General features: G+C 43.0%; 1 protein-coding gene across 9 annotated transcripts in view; it reads right to left on the minus strand.

Moving 5' to 3' along the window:
* Window positions 1-26,200, minus strand: part of NDRG3 (NDRG family member 3) — a 63,297-nt gene extending 37,097 nt beyond the window's left edge. For 2 of the 9 annotated variants that reach the window (XM_025000556.2, XM_025000553.2), the window contains exons 1-3: window positions 25,887-26,021; window positions 11,605-11,704; window positions 3,242-3,277 (exon numbers count right to left, since the gene is read on the minus strand). In XM_025000556.2, coding sequence (XP_024856324.1) covers window positions 3,242-3,277; window positions 11,605-11,661 — 93 coding nt within the window. In that variant the 5' untranslated portion in view covers window positions 11,662-11,704; window positions 25,887-26,021. 9 annotated transcript variants of the gene reach the window in all.
* Between the last annotated feature and the right edge of the window lie 743 nt (window positions 26,201-26,943).

Raw genomic sequence — 26,943 nt, forward strand, 5'->3', positions numbered from 1 at the left:
GTGTGAAGGTGTGGAAATGTCCATGGAGAGAGTTGTTTAAAAATGAAAAACAGTTTTGTGTACTTTTTTGTAAAATTAAACATTGATTCCGCCCGCAACATTTTATCATGAGAACTTTCAACCATACACCTAAGCTGAAAGAATTTACAGTGAACATCTGTATATCCACAACCTGGATTCTACCATTAATATTTTGCTATACTCAATTATCACACATCTATCCAGCCTTATATCCATCTTACTAATCCCTTTTGTAAAGTTGAGGTATAGTTGATTTACAATATTAGTTTCAGGTGTACACCATAGTGATCCAAAATTCTTACAGATTATATTCCATTTAAAATTTTTATAAAATACTGGCTATATTTTCTGTGCTCTCTAGTATATCCTCGTAGCTTATTTATCTTATATATAGTAAGATACATAAATCTGTGCCTCTTGATTTCCTAGTATAATTATTTTTGAAGGCAATATATCACATGCACAAAGAAGCTATTGTATTTGTCTTAGTTCTACTTTCAAATTTTTAAACATTCTCACAAGCAGAAGACAATTAAGCAGCACCAAAGTAGATAATTAACAATAAGTCTGTTGATTCACTGTTTCAACTGGAAATAGGTTTTCTCCTTTCACATCAATTCCAAGCACTGTTACCGCTAATCACCCCTCCTCTCTTTACTGAGATCTCAATATAACTGCTATTTGCCTCAGGGGAGCTGTATAGTACCGAAGTCACTAGGACAATCAAAGAACCAAAAGAAATGGTACGATTTTAATTATATTTTCAATTACTGGGGGGAGGGGAAACATGTAGTTGGATTAGTACAGAAAACAGAGGAAGAAAAGACAGTTCAGATTGAAGTTATTTGATGCTAAGATAACTTCCTGGAGTATCATCAAATTCAGTAAAGGTTTTTCTAAGGCAAGATAGAGACCAGAGGAACTTGCTTCATCAGCTAGTCCCATGCCACGGTTATGCTAAAGAACAACACTGATGCCAAGGCTGAATGTAGCAATGCTGGCTTTAGATTTGTTCTGCTTTGTCTCCTAAGAATGCCCAGTGGTTTCCAAAAAGCCTTCAGGTATACTGCGCCACTCTACAGATGCTTCACGTCACAGTTCCTACCTCCGAGGCCTCCTACCACCTGTAGCCAAACTCCTGACCCAGACACCCCTAGTCTCCAGAACACCACAGAAGCCTTTACCAAAGAGGTGAGAATGAAGTACATTCATGAGTGCTGAGGAGAAAAAAAGAAGGGCCTCTGACTTTTTCTTCTTTAGAACACAGAGAACCTGTACATTCATAACCACTGACAGTGACATACACTTGCCATCCTTCTATTTGTATCAGAACTGAACTAAAAGTTACATTTAATGAGGCCAGAACACACTGTTATATTAAAGCTTCACCCAAAATACAAAGAATTTTTGTCAGACTATTTTTAAGCCTTAGTATTAAAAAATAGTTGATAATATAACTTCTAAAACTCAATTTCATTTATATCTAAGTATATTTATATGTGAGAAAAATCCTAAAGGATATACACCAAAATATTAACAGTGATGAATAACAAGTGCTTTTTATTTCTTTACTTTTTGGTATTTTTATATCTGTTTTGCCATAAGCACACAATTTTTTAATATTCTGATTTAGCGGCATGTCCAATTTGATGAAAATAAATGCTTTCACATATTAAAAGTAGGAAAATATAAACTACTTCTGGAATTTTTCACCTTGAATTTTACTATTACCCTCTCTCAAATGAGCTCCTTCTAGGTAAATTATATCAAATATTAAGAGTAATGCAGTTAAATTAGTTCAACCTAGGATCTAAAGCATAACTGAAGTTAGATCAAAAGATCAAATTAAAAACAACTAAACCAAAACTTGACTGCCACCATTTACCAAGAAAATAATATAGCTTCTTGTTTTTGAGTAAGGAGTTTATAACAAATGATTTCCTAACAGCAGCAGGCTGAGTATGTGGTATACATAAAGTATACCGGTCATAATAAGAAGTGTTTAGCACTGGGAGTTAAAAATCTGTAATAATGCTATGAGCCTGCCCCTTCCAAAGTGAGTCTCAGTCTCATCTGTCTTGCCAAGGAAGCTCAGCTTTATACACAGCTCAACTCCCTGCCACCTCTCAGCTCTGGACATTGCTAGGTAAGAAAGAATGGGCGATGGGTTTAGAACAAAGTGAGGTTTTCAACTTCAATTCCACCCATGGCAAGTTATGAAACCTGATTCTTAATTTCCTCATCTCTGATAAAAACCACCTTGTAATATTGCTCCAAGGATTAGAGAAATGTATGTTTAGAATCTATAGTAGGTACCTAATAAATTAATATGATATAACTGGGTTGCCTATGAGACAGATGTTAGCTTCTCCTTTTGATGTTAATGCTAACATGGAGAGATTCCACTGTACTTAACATAGAATGCGTACCTGAAAATAATGATGTGCCTGTGGCTGTGCGAGCTGGCTGAATCCCAGACACAGGGAAGATGCCTTCCCTGCACCCTCCACTCCTACTTAGTACCCTTGGAGTCTCCTTCGTGTTGCCTCTGACAGCCACTTACCACATCTACCCCAAAAGTAGGAGAGTCAGGCTGTATGGGTTTGTAAGGTATCCATTTCCCTGCATTAATTCTTTCTTCCCATTTCTTTCAGGGCCAGCCAACAGATAAAAGTAGGAAGATGGAACTGCTAGTTTACCTTATGGATTTTCAAATTAGCAACAGAGCAACAGGCAAAAAGCAGTCTAAGATGAACTACCATTTAGGAAAATACTAACGAGTCAAGTTGAATTTTGTGTTTCCAGAGATACAGCCAAGAGACATCTGCTTTTTGTATTAAAATCACTAAATCTTTCTTTTAGAACAGGTTTTGTTGTTAGTAAAGTCTCCCCTCCAAATTGACCGCCCCCAACCTTCTCTGCTGTGAGGTGACAACCATATGGCACTCGTGATTACAGTTTCAAATACCAATCTGAGGAAATGAGATCTTAATTGTAAAAAGACACCACCCAATAGCCTACAAAAATAGGGACCTGGCAAGCAATTTTTGAACACAATAGCAAATCATTTTAAATAAACTTGATCCAGTGTTCAAAAGAACACGAAGGAACCGTGATCAGCTATGAAGAGAGATCCACCTCTACAAGACCACCAGCACAGGGAGGAAAGCACTGCAGAGATCCTGTACACAGCCCTCCGTGGTGCTTCTACAGTCCTTACCTGACAGTCAAAGTCCTGGAAGTTTCGTGTACCATTCTGTCAACAGAAGGCAGAAAACACAGTCAGTTTCCCCGCGTGGACTCCCCCATGTGCAGCAAACTCAGTTCACAGTGACAGCAGCGCATGTGCAGCCTCCTGGTTGCCATAAAACTAAAATGGTTCTCATCAACAGGCTTCAGAGGCAACGCACGTCAGTAAAAGGGGAGTCTTTAGTGATGGGGTTACACTTTGGCAGGCTTCCCGTGAAGATGAAGGAAAAGAGTCTGGTTTCCTAGTAAAGCTTGTAACTTGTCTCCCTACCTAAGGAGAGCAGGGAGAGCTTGTGGGAAGAGAGAAAACATGGATCAGAGTCTGAGAATACATTCACAATCCACACAGGAGGTACCTGGAGGCAAGGAGCTAGAGGCCAACTCTGACAGGAGCCAGTGTGCCCAGGACAAGGAAGCAAAGAAAGGATGAAGACAAGAACAAAGATACAGATGGGTCAAGAACGAAAGATCTGAAATCTAACAAGGAAGAAAGGCAGTGTCAGTGAAGAAGGGAAACAGATAAAACGCAGTTCCTCATACACTGGTCTATCTTAGGAAACTGCTAACAGGATAAAGGACAAATCACTGAATTGTTTAAAAAGTAGGACATAGTCAAAAGATCCAAGAAGAATTCACAAGCATCTAAGAAGAGACTATATCATAGTAAGGTTGGATTGCCAAAAAAAAAAAAATCAATGGTAATGATTCAGAGGCATTTCTGTAATATTTCAGATGCCAGAGGTGCAAGAGTATGACATAAGAGTATAAAAAGGGTAAATGAGTGATGTCTTTGGGAGAAAAAAAAACCTTCTGACTCATAAAGTAAAAGCTCCTCCCAAGCCTCATTACCCTCATTATTCAGAAACTGTTATATCCATCCACCCTCCAGAAGGCGTGGAGCTATAATGATAATAAGCACCTTATCCAAAGCTGCCCCTTCAGAGAAGATCGAGGTCTCTGATGCCAAGGGAGTACTAAGCAATCCCATCTCTCGTCAAGAAGATCCTCTTAGAAACAGTTCTGTGTCCCACCACTCGCACTGCTGGCAGGACAGAACAGAGATTAAAAGCACAGCCCAGCGCGGTAAAGAAAAAGCAACAACAAAAGCCACCCAAAGAAACAAACTGTCCTCCCCTGAGAGGAACTAGCGGAGGCAGCTGGGATGATGCACAGCACTCTTTAATACGGCAGCTAATAGCCACAGCTGCCAATTTAAACTAAAATTTAAAATTCAGTCTCACTGTCACATTAGCTGCATTTCAGGTGCTCAGCACACACATGTGGCCAGTGGCTACTGTATTACTGGGCCGTGCAGACACAGAACATTTCCTTTGACTGCAGAAACTTCTAGTGGACAGGGCTGATCTAGAGAGCTTTTGAGGGAATAAGATTATGGATGAGCAGCTCTTATCTCTCTACAGGTGGCAGTAAAGTCACAACAGATTACCAATCAGAGAGACTACTGATGACACTGAGAAGAGAAGAGAGTGGTGGAGACAGCTAGTCTGAGGTATTAGTCCCAGAATGAAACCAAGTTCACAAAATAAAGTTTGATGCAGTCACAGCAAGGAGAAACAACTACAATGCCATGCAGATAGCACATTCCCAAGGAATGCTGCCACTGGTAAGAAGGATCAATAGTGTTCCACGGCCCCACTGGCCCCACACAACTGCTGAGAACTCCTTCCAAGAAGTCATTGTACTTAATTTCTAGTTTGACTGTGAGAAGCAGAAGGGAGGGCCGTTCTCATGGACGAGGGTAGATTGTTGTAGTAGGATATAAATGACCAGCCAGTGAGCCCCAGTCCGATTCAACTTGCACCCTCCACCACATTCAGCAGGGGGCCAGGGGTAAGTCAGGTACTTGATGGATATTTATAAAAGGAATAAGCCAATGTAATAAAATTAAATACAAGTTTCTGTTAAGATTTTGGGTCAAAAACAACAGAAAAATTCCACTGCATCCCAGTCATTAAATAAAAATATAGACTACAAAATAGTCGTCAAAGTTTGACCTCAACTACATTAAAATATGCACCAAAAGAGACTAGAAGAAAAATACCTAAACATGAACAATAGCAACTATTTCAGAATAGAAAGATTATGGGCGATTACACTTTTCTTGAAACTTTTCTACAATAAGCATGTACTTCACTTTTTGCAATGGAAAAAAAAAAAGATTTGGTGTGGAATAAAAAATATGTAACTTAGTATTTTGTAAAATATGATTTAAAGATTCATTTAATCTTTTGAGGAATAATCTATAATGATATCAAAACAGACCGTATTAGAGCTTCAATCTTACTGGGCTCCCAGAGATTCCCTTAAGAGATTATTTAGAAAGCTTAGGGAGTATCCCTCCAGTCTGAACTAAAATCTTGGTCCTGGAACACAGACACACAAATTCTGGTGAGCAATTTGAGAAGCAGCTGTCGCCGTATGCATGAATTCCTTTCTTCACTATCTTGTGATCACAGTCAAGAAGCATTTTGTGAGGCTGAAGCTTGAGATGAGCATAAAGGGAAATGCCCAAAAGTAGAAAGATGCAATTCTCTCCTGAAACCAAATGATATTTGTTGAGAACCTAGCAAGAATACGGTTGCACATTCTTTATGCAATGTTCACCTCTCAAAGAAAAGATACTAGTAATCAGAGGAAGACTAACACTTGTTTTCTTGGCTTTTTTTTTTTTAAAGATGTCAGATCCTCTTGGAGTCTGGCTTCAGGCTTCATGAGTGATCAAGCATCTTGGAGAAAGGATATGACTGGGTCAGTCTGACCGTGTTTGGTGCCCAGACTTTCTGAGCCAAGATCATTAGCTGGTCCCAAATGATCTGAGTGTGGTCAACCAAAGCCAAATTCTCTGAACTCATTAAAAATTCAATACTGCTCACTAGATAGATTCTGGAAGGGGAAAGACCCCTGGGACACTTCCCTGGGGATTTATTTGTCTCTGATATTTGTAGCGCAGGGTTCCACTCCAACAAAACTTTCAGAAGTTTCAGGCTCTGGGTGCTTTCTTTTTATTTTCTGTCCCATTTGAATATAGCATTAATTCCATGTTCAGAGAGATTTTTGCACTAAGCAGACTTAAGCTGCAGAAAGGGATTCAAGATAATAAATGAAAACAATAGAATAATGTAGGGGAAGAGGAAAAAAAAGGAAAAATCAAGGAAAAAGAGAAATCATAACTGAAAGTTGCAGTCAAGGTAGAAGCCAGCTAAGGGGCATGTTTCTTGGTGGAGACTCTAGGCCAAGTGAAGAAGGTAAATGAAGGAGCTCAAGAAAGTAAATTTTAAAAAAGTAATTCTCAGTTCAAGCCTGGAGAATAGGCAAAAAACAACTGAGAATCTATCAGTGTATGAAGAGAAGTATGAGAGAAAGGGGGAAGGCAAGGAGAAAAATTTAAAAATCAAGTAACTGCTGGACAGTTATAGAAATATAACTGGACAGAAGAGAAACATAATTTCCCACTATGAGATCTGGTCAAGATCAGCATATAGTTTCAAGAGACAGAAAGCAACAGGTAGAACAGAAAGACAGACCTTAGAACCAACTACCAACAGGAGGAGATTTGGGGCAAATCTGTGTGTTTGGTGACCTTGATGTGGGGTGCAGTGTCTGACTCACTACTCTATTCCCAGTTCTGGCACTTAGTAAAGGCAATAAACATCATTCTGGAAGAGATATGAGCATCTCAAAATAGAGATACTCAATCTGAGTAAGATATGAATACCAAAGAGGAAGAGTGACACGCAACTGATGAGCTTGGAACTAAAGGACAGTTGTTAAAACAGGAAAAGTTTTAGAAACAAGCAGATTAAAGACTGTCAAAGAGAACAAAATATGGCATGTCTACTAAAAAAAAAAAAAAAGGACAATAACTCTTACCAACAGAAAGTAGAAACATGGGAAACTGTACAAGAAATGTATTAACAGCACTTCATAAATATTCTTTAATGAAAATATCAACAAGTCTGTGTTGCTGTTGTTTTCAAAGAGACCTTGGAGGGTGTGGGGTTGGGGGGAAGTTCAGGAAGGAGGGGCTCTATGTTTATTTATGGCTGATTCAGGTTGCTGTATGGCAGAAATCGACACATTGTAGAGCAATTATCCTCCAATTAAAAATAAATTAAAGACCAAACAAAACAACCTCTGCCTGTCTCTGCTGCCCTGGAGATGACTAAAATGCTCATCCCTGGGTTCTTCCTGCTCTTCCTCTTATAATATCCTCCCTACCTCCTATATCCAGTCACCAGTAGAGGGTCTACCTCACTTTCTACTGTAACAACCAAAACAAATTAATAACTTATTCCTTCCCCACACTGAATATTTATTCCCCTTCTTGGTAGGTCCTCAGTTCTGCTGAAGCCAACTGTGGTCTCCTATTTATTTTCTCAAGTCTGGTCTTTGGCATCCATAGGCTCAGCAGTATCTGAACTAAGGGTAGGTAAAGGAAGATAGGGAAAATGAAGCACAAATCAGGGAGCCCTCCTGCTTATACAGCTCTGTGAAGGTGGGGGGCAGGGGTTGGAACAACCAGCTAACAAGAGGCTGCAGGTGGTGGGAAGAACCTGGGACCCCTGACCCAGACTGAAGTCAACATCCGTGGGGTCCGGTCCTAGCTTCACCACCTCACTAGACACCAGCAATGGACAAGTCATATAATTTCTCTGAGCCTCATCTGTAAAATGGAGTTAAAAATACCTTTAACTACTTCCTTCACAAGAAGTTAGGAGATTCAAATTAGATAGTACTTGTGAAAATGCTCTGAAAATGGTTAAATGCTATTAAAAAAAATCATTTCATATAATTCTGTCTCAAAAAAAAACCACACACACACAGAAGTGCTGGCAGGTGCTTCTTTTCATCACTGGAGCCAAAACAAGCATGGTAAAATTACCCACTTCTTCACAATTCTGAGCCATAGACAAAATCACAGGCATACTAAAATTAAACGGGAAAAGTACCAACAAATGACAAGAAAAAAGTTAACATAAGTCTCGCTTAAAGCTATTTTGAGAATGCTTCCTTATAGTCAGCTCAGGATAAATTTCTGCATTTCAGGCTGGGTCCAGACTCCCTTTAGCTCCCTGAAACCTGGAAGGGCACAACAATATCTCTAAGAATGTATCTAGGAAGAGAATGGACAGAAAGATGATGTGAAATGATATAAATCTCTAGGTTTCTGCTTACAGAGAGAGGGCAAGCCTCAGAGGTGATGCCAAAACTTCTACAGGGTGAACACAGTGGAAAGGCCTCAGGCTGTGGAGTAGGAAAGGTTTGGGTTTCAGTCCTGGCTTTGCCACTTCCTGACTGGGCAAGCCTTATAGTCAGATTTTCATCTACTAAGTGAGGAAGACTATCTATTTCAAAGGAATGTTCTGAGGATTAAAAGAAAGAAGGTATGTAAAGCACTCAACAAATAACAGCAGGATAGGCTATTAGGCAAAAATAAAACCTCCATGAAAACTAAAAACGTTAAGACTTCCTTTGCTATTCAAGTCTGAAAGCTTATACCCTACCAGCAGTGGTTCTCAGCTGGGGAGACTCTGACCCCGAGGAGACATCTGATATTGTCTGGGGACAAGTTTGGTTGTCATGACTTGAAGATGCTACTGGCATCTAGTGGGTAGAGAGGCCAGGGATGCTGTTAAACACCCTACAATGAATAGGGCAGCCTCCCACAACAAAACATTTAGAGTGCCAAGAGCAAGAAACCCTGTCCTACAGCACGTGCTCTTGGGTACACAATCTGAGTAAGCTGCTTCACCTTTCTCAGCCCTCGTCTCTTCATCAGCAATATGAGAATAAATCGATCTGTGTGTCCTAAATCACCAAGCCTTTGGGAGGATCAAATGAAATAATGGATGAGAAGCACTACCGTCATTACACCCTTCAAAACGTATGCAAAAGCACCCGCTTATTGGGCAAAGGCAGAGCACTGATATACTGGGAAGTGGGGGTGGAATGGGGTAGAAGGCTTTGTTTGAGAATGACACCATCTGAGGAGGGCCTACTGCCAATCTACTTCTATAAAGCTTGGCTGGAGCAGGGGGAATGCTCATGAATAGTGATGGGCTAGGAGCACTTCCCAGGGAGAGAGAGGCATGAGATGGAGTGTGGGAAGTGGGTAGGAACAGCACGGGCACATCAAAGAAGAGCTACCAGATGTTAGGAAGTGAGACAATGCCTGGTATCTTAGACTGCTCAGGCTGCGTGAATGGCTTTTACAACAAAAATTTATCTTCTCACAGTTCTGGAGCCTGGAAGTCCAAGATCAAGGTTCCAGCAGGGTTTTGTTTTAGGTGAGAGCTCCCTTCTTGGCTTGCAGACGGCTGCCATCCATGTTTCCTCATCTGTCCAGGGGTGGAGGTAGAGGGTGTATCTCTCTCTCCCTCTCCCTCACTCTTCTTATAAGGCCATCAATTCTATCAGATTAGGGCTCTACCACATGACCTCATTTAACCTTAGTCACCTCCTTAAAGCCCTTATCTCCAGTATAGTCACATAGGAGGCTAGTGCTTCAACATATGAATTTTAGGGGAGCAGACATAATTCTGTTCATAGCATTCGGGCACACATCAGACACAGCCAGGGAATCACTATAGCCTCAGAGATGAGGACCCAAACATTAATCCAACGCTTTTCTGTGGTTACAGTTGCCAAATCTTTCTTTTCCAGCTGCCTTCTCTATGAGACATCCAGGCAATTAACTCCTGGAGTTCTTCATGTAGCTGCCTCAGGCATCCTGTGGACTTCCAAGGTCAGGAAAGACTCCTCTTCTTACCTGGGCCCCAATCCTCAAATGTCTGAGATCCATCAGGTCATAGGCTTCCAACGCTGGCTAGTCAGAATCACTTTAGGCATGGTTCTCAATTTTTGGATGCTTTTGTAAACGTTCACCCCAGATCAATTCAATCATAATCTCTGGAGGTAAGACCTAGGCATCAGTTATTTTTAAATCTCCCCAAGTAATTGCAATAAGCAGCGAAGGCTGAGGACCACTGATCATAGAGAGGTGTGCGTGCCCTGTCCCCATCCCCTCCGATTCCAATTTAGTTGTTCTAGAGTGGGGACCCAGGAATCTATATTTTTAAACAAGTTCCTAGCTGACTTTGGTGACCACTCAGGTTTAGGATATGTTTCTAGTTCCTGAAGCTAAACTGCCTACCCGCACCTGCCTTGTAACTATTCATTTCTGTGGCTGTATGTAAGCATTACAGATGTAGATTCTACTTCCTTCCTCCTCTTCATGGCCCATCATTTGGGTACAGCCCTTCATATGCACCAAAATTCAGTGCTTAACAGAGAGTTTTCTGAAAACATGAAGGGAAGCAACAAAAGAAACAAAAAAGGGTTTAAAAAGTGTGCAGCTTGCCAAGGGGGAGAGCAAGAGATCTGGTGAAAGATAAAGGAAGGGGTGGGAATAGGGGTAGAGATGAGGTCACAGGGACAAGAATGGGGTTGAAGGGTTTCAATAGCAAATTAGTGAACACAGTAAGTCAATAGCCCTAGAAGCTGTAGGTGAAGGGCCCTGCCTTGGGCAAAAAAAGATTAACAAGCAACAGCATCTTCTGGTATAGCCCCCGTTGGCATCCTGACCCTACCCAACTTTACCCTTTCCATCAATACTTCCCCAGGAAAGGATGCCATGAGCTCATCCACACCAAGCTAGAAGAGTAATTTAATAGGGGACAATGACAATACATCAAAAGAACAGGGCCTAAAAGAAGGAATTTCACACACTTACTGAATGGAGAGGGAGAAGAGAGAAGATAAACCTTTCTTAGCTTTTTGGTAACTCTTATCATCACAGCACTCTTTACCTGCTGAATCCTGGTGACTATTAACTTTGACGTTCACTGTGTGTTCTCTGACATGAACAGAAAGATGAGGTATTATCACCAACATCCAGGCACCCCTGATGAAAACCTCAACGCAGACAGAGAGGTCACATCACAGACAAGCCTTACGGAGAGCACTGCAACCTGTGTGCATTACCAGCCATGGATGCTAAGTTTTCCTTATAGAAACTGAAAGTCACGATTCCTGGATTCTAAATCAAACCCCACTCATACTTTCCACTTAACATCTCTATCTGTAGAATAGGACATGTCAAGGATAATTTGTCTGAATTTGGCTGGTGGAAACAAAAGTAGGAAGAAAGAGAGGCAAGACATCAAGAAGGTTAAGAAATATATTTTTTAAAGTTTTCTCCCCACAGAAAGTCAAGATAAATATGTTTTTAGTTACTATTCAGATAATACAGAAAACAAACTAACCACAGAAGAAAGGACTTACATATATTTTAGTGACAACAGCAGTCTTTACCTTATCATTTAGAAGTGGTTTGATCTCTGTGAGTTGAACATCCTGAAGTTCATCCATGAGGCCAGATGAATAGAGGATTCTCAAGAATAAATCAGTAACTCTGAAACAGAAGTGGAGAAAAAGGCTTAAAACTAGGAGTTGGAAACATAATGGTCACACTACATCCATTCATTCAAATATTAAGAGCTTAGCGTGTGTCAGGCACTGCTCAGGGTGCTGAAGACACAGTAAACTAGATACTTACGGCAAACAGACTCTAACGTGGCCTCTGTGATCTCTGTACCTCTTGGCATACACACCCAAGCATAACCCCCCAACACACTTATCTGGTTAGGGTTAGGCTTGCTTCTAACCATTAGAATATGGCAAAAGTGATGGAAAGTACCTGAGTATCTGCATATGATTACATTACATGATATTTTAACATCTGTCTTGCAAAGAGACAGAGTTCCCCTGATAGCTTTAAAGAAGCAGGTTGTAAATGTGTTGTCCTCCTCTGAAAAAAAAAAAAAGCAGCAAGTTGGCATGCTGTAAGACAGCCATGTGGCATGAAACAGCCTGCAGCCAAAACAGCAAGAAACTGGGACCTTCAGTCCAACCATGTGCAAGGAACTGAAGGCTGTCAACAACCACGTGGGCCTGGAAGTGGATCCTTCCCCAGCTGCACCTTGCCCTGACCAGCACCTTGACTACAGCCTTGCAGAGGAGCCAGTCAACCCACGCTGGAGTCCCAACTCCCTGAAACTGAGATAACAAATGTGTGTTATAAACTACGAAGTGTGCAGTAATATTTTTATGTAGCAACAGATAATTAATACAATAGTCTTTGCCCACATGGAGAATTCATTTCAGTTACTGGAGATGTATAAGTAAGAGAACAACATGCTCGGGGCTACAATTTAGAAAGCAACAGTTTAGAAGGTGGATTAAGGGACAATAAAAAGTGAAGGTTAATGCTGTAGCCTAACATAAACAGAGAGATGAACCGAGGCTACACTCACTAGCCTTCATTTGGGGAATCACAACAGTAGACGCAGAGTATGGTAGGCAGCCTCCACAAAGGCCTCCAATGAGCCTGCTCCCCAGTTCCTGACCCCAGACCATGAGACATAATAAATAACTTTGTTTTGGAGTGATTAGTTACATAGTGAGAAATAACTAAGACCGAAAAGGAGAAGTTAGGGAAAGGTGTGGAGTAGAGAGGCACAGATTCCATCCTACTGTACAGGAAGCCATGGGGAGAGATTACAAATACTGGATACAAGTGGTTCCCATCCAGACTTCAAAGGTCTAGGCTTCATCTCTTCTGCCTTGGCCTTGCAGGAAAAATGCTAATTCAATGATTTAGGAATTCAGACATTCAACAACCATTTATTGAGTTCCCACTGTGCAAAGCATATGGACAACAGAAATAGGGTCCCTGCCTTCTACAAGTTTATTAGCAGAGATGACCACTATCTATAAAGTTACCTACAAAATGAGAAATAAAAGGGCCAGAGGAGTTCAAAGGAGGAGCAATTCCTTCTGATTGGTGGGAATCATTCACAATATATTAGTTCATTAATCCATTTTTCTGTTTTTCCCTCCAGAAATAGGATGTATGGCTTTGACTTGGCTATGGAGAGGGTCTGTGTTCCACGTTACCTCTTAGGTATTAATGACCAATACACCAAAATGAATCCTGCTTTCAACTATGCCTACATTTGTTGTTGCTGTTCAGTTGCTCAGTTGTATCTGATCCTTTGCGACTCCATGGACTATAGCACACCAGTCCTTCACTATCTCCTGGGGTTTGCTCAAACTCACGTCCATTGAGTCGATGATGCCATCCAACCATCTCATCCTCTGTTGTCCCCTTCTCCTAATACCCTCCATCCTTCCCAGCATCAGGGTCTTTTCCAATGAGTCAGCTCTTTGCATCAGGTGGCCAAAGTATTGGAGCTTCAGCTTCCCCAGCATCAGTCCTTCCAATGAACTATCCAGGGCTGACTTCCTTTAGGCTAACAAAAGCTCTTCTACCATTACTCTGAAGAACCCTGAGGGTGCCAATGGGGGCCACTGCTCAAACCATGGATTGCACACGCCAACCGTGAGGACCCCAACATTTGTGTCACTGCAAGAGCACAAGCCCGGTATTTGTGGGTCTTTTCTCAGACCCCAGGTACCCTATACCCTTGACTGAGCTACTGAATGCCCAGAATTTATTTTATTTTCATATCAGTCACACTTCCAAAGGGGATGAGATGGCTTGAACTTTTTATCACAAATTTCAAACAGCATCTAACATTTCTCTCTTCTGTAGTCCCCACATCAACCCACTTAGCGCCCCAAATATTGGCCCAACTGGAATCTACTCATTGAATTTTTAAAATAAACTTTTATTTAATTATTTGGCTGCACCAGGTCTTAGGTGAGGCATGTGGGATCTAGTTTCCTGACCTGGGATTGAACCCAGGCCCCCTGCATTGGGAGCACGGTCTTACCCAGTGGACTACCAGGAAAGTCCCTTCACAGTATTTATTAACCACACAATGAACTGTGGCCTCTTTTCATTTGGACTCCACTATTTGTCAGTAATTTAAAATGACAATTTTAAAGTTCTTCTTCCTATTATAAAATATGGGCCCGTTTTAGAAAATATGGAAACCACAGGGTAACCAAAAGATATTTTATTCACAGTCCTTCCTTCTAGAAACAATCACTGTTAATATTTCAGGCTATTTCCATTCCCCCCCCAAACACATAAAATGGTGATATTCTGAAACTTTTCCAACCCTGCTTTATTCACTACTTTAATTCACTCATTTGAAAGCAGGGCACTGCAAGGTGTGAATCATTCAAATGTGACTCCACTGGGGAGCCTGTCAAGGAGCCTCAGGGACAGAGGGAAGCCTGAGGTGCCTCCAAAGTGACGCATTCATCTAGTGTTCCCGAGCAAGTTTTAAAGATAAAGAAAGATGCAGTTTGTGCCAGGACAAACACTAAAACAAGGGCGCAATTAAATGAGAAGGCTGTCCATATCAGCTGGGCCCAATGCAGTCAATGGAGGACGGTGTGACTTCGGAACTGGCAACAGGACAGCAGGTGTTCACCTTCCGCATGACAGGGAACCCAACGTCTTCTTCCAGAGATGGGATTTTTGCTCACTGTCTTGAGCCCTTGCCAATGAGCAGTTTTATAACTCCTATAGGAAAATTAACATCACATGGTGGAAAACTCCATCTCCAGATCCCTCTGCTACACAGACTGGCTCCCTCCTGGGGATCAAAGGGCTGCAGTGCCTTCATCTGCACAAATGATATGGCTGCCAGATCCCAACCTGATACTAAGGGCTATTAATATTTTTAAAAGGCTAGTGGAGATTTTATAAATGTAATAGATAAGAACTCTTTTCCAGTTTCATGAGATAGGGGGAAGAGTGACAAGTAAAAAAAAAACAGCCATCCTCAGCCTAAGTAAGTGAGCCTTGTATCAAAAGGCTAAAAAGGGAAAGGGGAAAAGTGTAATTCCTACTCTGTGCCAGAAATTATAGTCTAAGGACCTTATGTTAATCCTCCTCATCCCAGGAGTTATGTTTAATACCCCTCCCGGGTAGACATCTTCATTTCTTACTTTATAGGCAGGAAAAACTTAAGCTAAGAGAAGTTAAGTGGCTTTCCTAATATCCATATCTAAGTGAGTAACAATGCAAGGATTTAAAAATTTGACTCTTCTAGTCATAGAAAGAGCCTATAAGCATATCAGATATGGACCCAGGCGGGCCCTACCTAACTGAGTGGCACTGGGCAAAGCATTTTTCCTTTCTGGACCTGTTTCCCCATCTGTCAAGAGAAGAGGTTGAGTCGGATAACATTTTCTCCCCCATTTAGGACTGACGTTCTGTGACCCAAAGTTAGTTAGTGTTAATCGCTCGGTAGTGTCTGACTCTTTGCAACCCCATGGACTGCAGCCCGGCAGGCTCCTCTGTCCATGGAATTCTCCAGGCAAGAATACTGGAGTGGGCTGCCATTCCCTTCTCCAGGGGATCTTCCTGACCCAGGGACTGAACCCAGGTCTCCTGCATTGCAGGCAGGTTCTTTACCACTAAGCCACCAAGGAAGCCATCTGTGACCCAAAAGCCCCCTATAAATGTAGCACTTTACATTACTCCCCAGGGTAAGCACCTATCCTCCACCTCACAAGGCTCTTACTAAAATCCTAAGAGGTCACCCAGTTATCAACTTATTGAGATTCACTGATTAGCTGAAGTTCACTCAGCAAATCAGTGGGAGGGTGCACTTGGCCTGATTCCAGGCACAGGAGGGTCTCAGGCTTTTAGCACACCCCACGTTATGTTTTTTTTTTTTCCAGTCACAAAAAGCTCACTGAGATTTCCAGTGCTTAAAAACACTGCTCTGTTACTTTAAATGAAGACAACAAGGGGCTATACATAGTACTGGCTTTCTAAAACTACAAGCTGTCGTATTTCCCAGCTTTTCCCCATGACCAAGGTAATTTGTCTGGCCTTTGTCACGCTTTGCCAGAAACGAACTGACAGCAGGCTACTAGTTTGTATTCTAGAAGCAGAGTCAGTCACTTTGGTTTTGGCAAGATTGCAGACAGATAATCAGAACAGAATGAAGGCAGCAAATAGAGGAGGCACTCTCAGGAGACTGAGCTGGGAGGGGTCAGCTGGAGCTGGTGCTGGAGTAGTGATGACTGGAAAGCAGTAGGAAGTGGCCAGAGGACTGGCTGGGAAGCTAGTGGTGCTCCTATAGCAAGCTGACCCACATCCTCTCTTCCTACCTATAAACTACTGGCTGAGTCATGATTACAGCACTTCACAAAGCACCTTCACGTCTAACATCTCACTGGATTATCACAACGGCACTGGGAATAAAACACTGGGGCACTGAATCACTTCTATTCCAGAGATGAGGAAACCCAGACTTGAAGAGGTGAAATGGAACGAACAAAAAACACAACTGATAAATCCAACAGCTCTAACTGAAATCCAGTTTTCTTCTGATCCCAAACGCTCACTCTGTGCCCTGTACCATACTTCCTCCCAGGTCATCACAGATGAAAAGATGTGGGTTGGTAAAAAAGGAAAAGAAATTCAGCTGACTCCCTCACCGTGCTCTTATCTCTGGTCCTAAATTACACTGTGCAGTTAAGATCTGGGCACAGGCTCGAGGATTAAACGTTAATATGAAGTTAATAACAAGAAAGCCCAGATTTGGAACTAGAGTCTGCCTTCACCCATTAATTCAATTGAGTAGAGGAGATTAAGTCTGTAAATAAATCACTACAGTTCAAGACGGGATAAACATGAGACTACAAACTGGACAAACTCTGAGGCATTTTCTCAGCCTCAGTTGTTGTTGTTGTTTGGTCATTAAGTCATGTCTGACTCTTTATGACCCCATGAACTGCAGTCTACCAGGCTCCTCTGTCCATGGAATTCTCCAGCGAGAACACTGGAGTGGGTTGCCATTTCCTTTTCCAGGGGATCTTCCCAGATAAGGGTTAGAACTCGTGTCTCCTGTGCTGGCAGGCGGATGCTTTACCACTAAGCCAGGAGGGAAGCCCCTCAGGAGGTCCCTCAGGAGGGAGGCTAACCTCAGTACTGATATTTTGAGCCAAATAATTCTTCATCATGGGGGCTGTCCTGTACATCACACAACGTTTAGTAGCACCCCAGGCCTCTACCCACTAAATGCTATCAGCACCCTCCTCCAACAGTTGACACAAACAAAAATACCTCCAGATATTGCTCAATGTCCTCTGGGGGGCAAAATCAACCCCAGCTGAGAACCACTGCTCTAAGGGTTACAGAGGTTTAAGGCAAAGGTCAGTTAATGCAAGTTGTGGGTGCTGAGGAAAAGTTTCATGGAGGAGGTAATATTTGAACTGGACCTTGAAGAATAGATAAAATTCCTACAGGTGAGGATGAGAGAATAAAAAGAAGGAAGTCCAGAAAGGGAGAACATAAAAGCAAGATGAGAAAGCAGTGCTGAAAAATGCTCTAATTCGGCAAGAAGAGGAGCTTGCTATTGGGGATAAAATGTCCACTGGAGTCACATCATGGATAGCTGTTTATCAACTAACAGTTACAAGATACACATACACAGTAAGAAGTAGCCAACAATACAGGATACTAAACAGATTAGTATTAATAATTTGTGAGTCAAACCAGTGGTGTTTTCCTATGTCCCACCTACCCAGGAGGACAGAACATTGCCTGAGTATCATCTCTTACATTGCCTCTAGTGTGCATTACATTTAGTCAGCGTTAAACGAAGCTTGGGGCTTCCCAGATGGCACAGTGGTAAACGATTTGTCTGCCAATGCAGAAGATGCGGGTTCGATCCCTGGGTCGGGAAAATCCCATAGAGTAGGAAATGGCAGCCCACTCCAGGATTCCTGCCTGGGAAATACCTGGGCAGAGGAGCTGGGAGGGATACAGTCCATGGGGTCGAAAAGAGTCGGATGTGACTGAGCAAACAGCACACAGCAAACCACGCTTGGAACCAGAGCGGAGGTGGGAGAAATAACTAGGGACCGAGATGGTCAGGAGGTTCCCAAAGGAGTTACAGAGTGCTGGGTCTTGAAAGGACAGGTTCTGCATGGCTGGAAGGGAGGAGAGGACATTCCAGGTGAGGACATCTGAGTTGGGAGAGGAATAAATGTACACAACATATCCAAGAGACAGCAGGAAGAGCAACATAGCTGGGAAAGAAGACAAGGCTGGTCAGAACACTGAGCACATGAATCAGACTTCACTGTGTGGACAACCACACTTCACTGTGCTTCCCGAGAAGCAAAATAACAGTCTTTTAAAATGTGGCATCCTGTCCAACAGTTCTCTTAGCTGCACATTAGAAAGACTTAGGGAGCTTTTGAAGGAGGTCAATACCAGGCCCCAACCCTAAGGATCCAACTTAATTGAGCTAATATAGGGCCCAGTATGGTTTTTAACATGCAGTTAAAGCTGAGAACCACTGGTCTACAGATACGCCTAGAAATTGAAGTGATTTGCCTAAATTCATGTATTCAGCTGGGTGTGGGGCTGGGACTGGCTGGCGTCTGAATTCCTATTCCAGGCTCTGAAAGATATCACAGAGTCCTGGGCTAAATTCCATACTTCAGTCTTTAAGAAGCATAATCTGATGACTTGGCTCTCAAGTTTTGCCAGGGTTAAAGCCTGAATTAATCTAATCATAAAACTATTGACTTAAGCATCCTCTCAAGTGTCTAGGGTAATGGATGCTGGATTCATTGCTGTCTCCTGAGGGCCCTTAGGAAAAGAAAGGGTCTCAGGAGACTCCCCAGAAAGCCAGATAAACAAGCCAAACCACCCTCTGTGGAAGAAACAATGGCTTTTTAAAATGCAGCTAGCTCACTGAGCTTGTGCACCACATAAAGGAAAGTCTGGGTTACTCTTTATCAGAAAAATACTCTGAGAGATGCTATGCCATAAGCAAAGGTGGGGGATGGGGGAGTGATCAAAGCCGCTTGAAGCATCCTTGCAGAACCTCATTTTTACAGTAAAAATCTCTACCAGGCCTCAGCCCTGGATGAGGGCTATCCACACACCTTGTGTTTTTCTGAAAGGAAAAGAACGGCACCCCTCACAACAGGCCCACTCCTGTTGTGTCACTCCTGGATTCTGGCAGCAGGTGGTGAACAGGAGGTTTGCAGAGACTGCCAAGCTGGGAATATGAGTCTGCCTGTATAATCACCAGATTAATTCCAGGGTATCAGTACAGATAACTATTAGAACAAAGCAACACACATCTTGGGGTGTTCTTTTTCACCTCACACACCCATCAACCAGTTGATCCCCTCTAATGAGGGGATCACGCTGAAGTAACTCTAGAAGAAGCACTACCCTCTGGCTTCAGCTCTTGAAGGATGCAGCTCAGGACACTAGGAAAGCTACTGCTGGCAAAGTGCTGGTATATGCTCTTGGGATGGGTTCCAGGTTCCCGCCAGCTCTAAGACAGAATCCCGGAAAACAATTTGTTCTTTAAGACAGCCTGAGTGGAGGTAAAGGACAAACAAGAGACCTAAGAGGCAGTCCTTAAAACTCAAACTAACTTCATGCTCATAATATATTGATCACTTATTCCAGATACCATAATATGCACTTTATTTGTCCATTCATTATTTCCTTATATTTCCTGACACACTTATAAGATAGTACATTAGTAATCCTTCCCATTTTACAGATGAAGAAACTGAGGTGGGGAGAGGTTTTGTAATATGCCAAAGGTCACACAGCTAGCAAGTGGCACAGAAAGGATCTGAACCTGAGCAGCCTGCAGTTAGAGCTTTGGCCGGCCTCTATAAATGACTTTTTCCACTTGATCCCAACTGATCATTAATTCTTCTACTTATTCGTTTCAGGTTTGGCTACTGGGACCTACCAGGATCTTAATGATCAAAGAATTTTGAAAACTGAGAACCATCCAACAAAATTTAGGTATTATTATCATCACCATTATTATTAATGAACAGGGGAGGCCTGTACCTATCTGAGGATATTTGAAAAGCAATTACCCTTGGACTGTCTAGTCACCCAAAGTTACATTCCAGGCAACATCCTGGTTAAAACCATGTCCTGACACAAAGGTTTAAAAGAATCAACATCTTTAGGACTTCTCTGGTGGTCCAGGGTCTAAGATTCTGTGCTTCCAACGCCTGGGTTCGGGCCCTGATCAGGGAACTAACTAGATCTCACAGCTGCAACTAAGACCTGGTGCAGCAAACCAAATTAAAAAAAAAAAGATACTATAAAACTTATCAGATCAGATCAGATCAGTCACTCAGTCGTGTCCGACTCTTCGCGACCTCATGAATCACAGCACACCAGGCCTCCCTGTCCATCACCAACTCCCGGAGTTCACTCAGACTCACGTCCATCGAGTCAGTGATGCTATCCAGCCATCTTGTCCTCTGTCGTCCCCTTCTCCTCCTGCCCCTAATCCCTCCCAGCATCAGGGTCTTTTCCAATGAGTCAACTCTTCGCATGAGGTAGCCAAAGTACTGGAGTTTCAGCTTCAGCATCATTCCTTTCAAAGAAATCCCAGGACTGATCTCCTTCAGAATGGACTGGTTGGATCTCCTTGCAGTCCTAGGGACTCTTAAGCAACCAAAAGCACCTTCTAATAATTAGTAATAAAATCAAGTATGAAGAGTGGCTGTATCAGAAATTTATCCTTGGCCCAAATGAAAACTCGATTTGTAGACAGTGGGCATTTTTAGGTGGCAAAGGATTAACAAACAAATGGCAGAGCTAAACTTCTCTACTTGGGAAATTTATTTTCTTTTTCTATATTAAATCTCTGAGGAATATAAAAAGCAACTCCAGACAAAAAGTGGGGGAGAAAGCCTGCTCCACATCATGTTCTCTACCAAGTTTAATAACATGGCTTGATAGTTTTCTGAGTAGTGTTACCTAGAATTCAACTCAGAATGCAGTGAAGCCATATTTCTTCCAAAGCACATCCCCCTGAGCCATGAAATATCCAACAACCATGGATATTTATTTCAGACTGATATGTCAAACTCTGTGATGCGCTTTGGGAACATGACAGAATTCTGCATCACTGTAACATCTCTTCACTGAAGAGATAAGATCAAAAGACAAAATACCCAATTTTGTATGGCACTTAAAATATCCTTCGGTTCTGCTGGCAGCCTAGTGGTTAGGAATCTGGGCTTTCACCGCAGTGGTCCAGGTTCAACCACTGGCTGGGGAGCTGAGATTCTGTGCAGCACAGCGAAAAAAAACCAACAACAAAAAAAAACAGTCTCCCATACACCTCAGTTATTTTCACATTAATAAGATGACAATTAATGGCAAAATTGTAGGTAAACTATAAATACAACAGAATTAGCACTGTGGTTAAAGAAAAAAAAAATTCATTTACCAAAGAAAGCCCTGGTCAATATTCATATTAAGTCTAGGTTAAGTACCTCTGTGCTATTTTCAAGCAGTCTCTTAAAAAACAGAAAGTGGGGTTGGGGTAGAATGGTTTAAAAAGTTCTTTCAGAATAGATGACTGGATATCCAGTTCAGCAGTAAACCTAAATGTTATCAATCTGTGGACTTGAAAGTACTCAAAACACCCCTTCCTTTCATCATCTCTATTCAGCCTTGTCATTCCCCTCCCTCCCCCAGAACCTCTCATTTGCCCTTTCCTTGTCTTTCTGACTATCCTCACTTCTTGCCTGGATTTGTTCATTCACCATTTACCAAGTGTCTATTACCTGCCACATACAGAGCTAGACCCTTGCCCCTCATCTGAGGAAGCTCACGTGATACTCAGCAGAGCTGCTGTCTGCCCATCTCGATCACCAGACTGCAAGCTTTAGCAAAGGCTTTGTATTTCCAGAACCAGTAGCATCTGGCATACAGCAGACACTCTAAAAATGTCTGTTGTGTGACACTAGATTACTTTAGCAAGCTCTGTTTTAATTCCATAAATATTTTAGTACATATCTTCAAAAACAACTCTTACTTTTCTTTCCTTTTTAAAACACGAAAACAATATGTGCACAATGCAAAAATAGTACTGAAAGCTATAGAGTAAAAAGTGAATTCTCCAACCCTCTAAATCCCACTCCTAGAAATGACTACTATTACAGTTTGGAATGTATCTTTCCAGAACTTTCTTATGCTGGTATACAACACACACAGATATACTTTTTCTGGAACAAGTTCTTTGACAGTTTCTGACTCTAGTTTTTCAACCTTCTAATCCAGCCCAAGTTCTCAAAGTGCTGTCCCTGAATCAGGAGCATCAACAGCATCTGGGAACTTGTTAGAAATACAAATTCTCAGGCCCCACCCCAAACCTACTGAATCAGAAATTCTGGGGGTGGGGCCCCCACAATCTGTCTTAATAAACTTCAGGTAATTCTTATACACACTAACGGTCAACAACCATTGAACACACGCAAGTCACCCTGGTCAAGCCGGTTTTTTTTTTATTGTCTCTTAAATATTTTATTGTCAGGAGTGGCAACCGTGCTTTGGTTTTAAGTGTTAGGCGCTTAGTCGTGTCCAACTCTTTGCAATCTCATGGACTGTAGCCCAACAGCTTCCTCTGTCCATGGAATTCTCCAGGCAAGAACACTGGAGTGGATTGCCATTCCCATCTCCAGGGGATCTTCCCAACCCAGGGACCAAATCTAGGTCTTTCCCATTGCAGGCAGATTCTTTACCATGTGAGCCACCTACCATCCTACTTCAAAATGCGTTCCTTGTCCTGTTGATTAATTCTAACTGTACCAATCTGTCAGAGCCCAGAAAGGCCCTCGATCCTCCCCAAAGTGCTCTCTGTGTCAAAGCTCATACTGATCCCTCTTGACATACCTAGTCCCTCTATCACATAATTTAACAGGTATGCACTGTCTCCAACGTTAGAGACGGGTTCTTTAACTCTTTCCCAACAGACCACAAGCTCCCTGAAGATGTGAATTGTATTTCTTTCACCCCTTCCTCACCCCTGTTTCACAAATATTAACAGCTGGGCTTCCCTGGTGGCTCAGACAGTAAAGAATCCATCTGCAAATGTGGGAGACCTGGGTTCAGTCTCTGGGTTGGGAAGATCCTCTGGAGGAGGGCATTGCAACCCACTCCAGTATTCTTGCCTGGAGAATCCCCATGGACAGAGGAGCCTGGCGGACCACAGTCCATGGGGTTGCAAAGAGGGGACACAACTGAGAGACTAAGCACACATACAAGGATGAACTCACTGAAATACTGATAAACTTTTAGTGGATAAAAAGTCTACATTCAAGCTGAAGCACCAGTTCTGTAACCCTGGCCTTGGACAAGCTCCCTTCTCAGGAAGACGTCTACAAAAGCAGCACAGCTGGACTCAATGACTTGCTGCTTCCTTTCAGCCCTGGGCAATGTATAATTGTATGAAATGTCCCACACTGGAATATCGTATTCCGTTATATTTGAGTATACCATTATACACACTGCTTTGCATATACTGCTATTGTGGCGATTTTTTAGACTTGAGTTACAGTTAGAAAAGAGTATTTCCTAGTTAGCTAGTAAGCTCTTTGAACAAGAACTATGAGAATCTTACACCATACCCAGCACCATTCTTTAAACATAACAGCTCAATCTATTTGCAGAGTACTTGGGAAAAAATCTTTTAAATTAATTATTTATATAGAAAGCCTATGCAACCGTCTACTGCCTCCCAAACAGCCCTTTGAATATTTATTGTTATAAGTACTATGAAGATTTATAGTAAAAATTGTGACTACTCTGATAACACTGGGGCAGTCAGCCACATAAGGCAAAAGAAGGTAAAACTGAAACTTACTGTATTTGCGCTAGTCACTCAGTCGTGTCCAACTCTTTACAACCCCATGAACTCTAACCCTCCACACTCCTCTGTCCATGGGATTCTCCCGGCAAGTATATTGGAGTGGGTTGCCAGTTCCCTTTCCTACATGTATTTAGGGACAGACTAAAAACCTATAAGCCTGAGGCTCCCTTAGGGCAACATGCAAATAAAAATTGCCCTGTACATTTAAGCGACATATACCAATTCCACTCTTGGGGATAAACAACCTTCTTGACTTAGGACCTTTTTCTGCAAATTTTCAGACACAAGAGGTGGACTAGAGACCTCTGAGTGGTCAGTGATGACCAGAAGTTGAATCTAAAGAGAAGGCCAGCGAAAAGAAATTGAAGGGCAGAATGAAGGAACAGAAGGGCAGCAGGAAAACATCACTCTTTGAGTAATACAAAGGAACTGTGGAAATTCACTGATTCTTTCCCAGGGCCTACTGTGAGCCAAGCACTTGGGGCTGCAAAGATGCTCCCTGACCTCAACGGGCTAATAGTCCTAAGAGTAAGACTGAAGCCTCTACCCTACCTATCTACCTACACACACACACACAAGCGCGCATGCACGCATGTATGTGTGTGTATATAATTCTAATTGGGAAAATCAAGCAAGGAAGGTTTCACAGAAAAGGTGGTAAGTTAATGGTGCTTTGAAGAACGCAGGAGAATTTGCTAAGGATTGGGGGGGAAAAAAGACAGTTTGAGCTATTTATTGGGGAAGAAACATTCCCATATTTTTACAGCTGTTCCTTTGGGAACTTTAAATCGGTGAGGCTTCCTATATTCAACACTACTTTGTCAAGGATCTCTTTCTCTTTTTACTTCATCTTAAATGAGAGGTTCAAGCCCAGCACTGGAATAGAGCCAGAAAGCCCCAGGATAAGGGGAGTGCTCGCCAGATTTGTTCTTTCACCTCCAAATCCAACCGGCCCAGCTCTATCAGTCTTTACCTCCTGGCAGCCAGAAAAGGAAGGCTAATAATATCCTCTGGGGGCAAAATCTGGACCCAAGACAAGGCTTACCTCTGTTCTGCCAGTAAGCCACCGTCCCTGCTCCTAAACCAGGAGGCTCCCAGTTTACCTGTGACAGAGAGGCCAGCTCTGCAGGAAAAAAGCTGCATGAAAAGGTTAAGAGGACGCATCTGATGGCGAAGCGCTGAGGTACTGAGATAATCTTAAAATGTTTACGAAGATCCCTGGCACACTTGCAAGCGCTGGGTGAACGTGAGCTCTTAATAACAATGCTATTACCATTATTACAGTTAACACCTCAATTGTACTTCATCAACAAGAAAATGCTGTTTTTGCAGCCTACTTTTATGACGTTGAATAATCTCAGGAGATGCTAGTGTATTTCAGATTTTTTTCCCAAAGGGACAAAATCGCACTAGCCTGAGAGCCCCCGACCCTGAGTTCAAGAGCCACTCCAGCCTCTCGTCTGGCGCGTGACCTTGGGCAGGGAGCCTCACTGCTCGGTGCCTCAGTTTCCTCATCTGTAACCCGGGGCTAAGAAGCCGCTCCCTCGCATGGTCGCTGCGGGGTACAGCCAGAGGGTACTCTTGACCGCACCAGGACCCCACGGGTGCAAGGCGAGCTCTCGGCGCATCTTCCAGGTTCCCCACCCCCCTACCCGGCTCCCGGGCAGACGGGGTAGACGAACGTCCGACCCCGAGGCCCACCGAGCTCCGCCGACTGCAGAGCAGGAGCGGGAAAGGGGGTCGCGCCTGCGGTGGGTCCGAGGCTGAGGTGCTGGGCACCCAGAGGCTCGGCCGCGGCCGCCTGCACGCCATCGCCAGAGGGTTCGCCGTGAGCCCCGCCGCCCAGGTGAGTAGCGGCCGAAAGAGGCCGGGCTGCTCCGGGTCCCCAAGCGACGAGAGCGGAGGGCGCCCGAACCCCTGGAGGAGGCTGGCAGCGCTCACCCAAGCCCCGGCGCGCTGGGGTGGTGAGGCGGGGAAGAAGGCAAAGGGAACGACGACCCCACAGGCAGCACGGCGCGCCCCCAGTCAACCAGGCTGAGGCGCTCACACTCACCTGAAGCTCCGGCAACCGCCGTCAGCGCAGCAGCGGCGGCGGCGGCGGCGGCGGCGGCGGCGGGAGTTGGGCGGGGAAGGCTGTGCGGCCGCGCAGGCGCGCTGAGGACGCCAGGCAGCGCATGCGCACTGTGCCTGCCCGGCTGGGGAACTATGGAGACGATGGTTGAGTTGGCGCCATCTTCGGCGTACAGTGATTTTTCTCTCATTGTTTATGGTTTTAGCTTCCCTTGGCTAGCTCTAACCTTAAAGTAATGAATGGAAAATAATTCATACGTTTTTATTTGCTGTACTGTTCTGAGTAATGTGTTGAAATCTCTGGTTTTGCTCCCTCCCACCAGGGTAAGTGAATTAGTCCTTTGTCCTGCATACCCACGCGGTATATGCTGCTTGCGCCCTTAGTCTTCTAGTCTCTGTCATCAGATCGTCTGGATACGGAAGTGTTTGTTTCAAGTAACTCGTACTTTGCTTGATAATGGCCCCAAAGTCCAAAAGTGGTATTGCTAGTGATGTGGAGAAGCCAGAGAAGCCATAAAGGGTGAAAGTTCTCAAATTAGTAAGAAAAAAAATAGGTATGCTGAGGTTGCTAAGCTCTATGGTAAGAATGAGTTTTCTGTGAGGGACTTCCCTGGTGGTCCAGTGGCTAAGAGTCTGAGCTCTCAATGCAAAGGTCCTGAGTTTGATCCCTGGTTGGTGAATTAGATTGCACATGTTGCAACTAAAACCTGGTGCAGCTAAATACTTTTTTTAAATTGAATTTTCTGTAAAATTGCAGGGAAAAAAAATTGTACTAGCTTTTGAGTCACACTTCAAACTGCTAAAGTTAGGGCCACAGTGCATAAAGGGTGCTTAGTTAAAAATGAATTACACCTAAAACTATCACAGCCTTGTTAATAAACTATTCGTTGTTGTTCAGTCACTAAGTCTGTCCAACTCTTGTGACCCC

The sequence above is a fragment of the Bos taurus genome, chromosome 13 (assembly GCF_002263795.3).
Source record: "Bos taurus isolate L1 Dominette 01449 registration number 42190680 breed Hereford chromosome 13, ARS-UCD2.0, whole genome shotgun sequence".
NCBI classification, from domain to species: Eukaryota; Metazoa; Chordata; class Mammalia; order Artiodactyla; family Bovidae; genus Bos; species Bos taurus.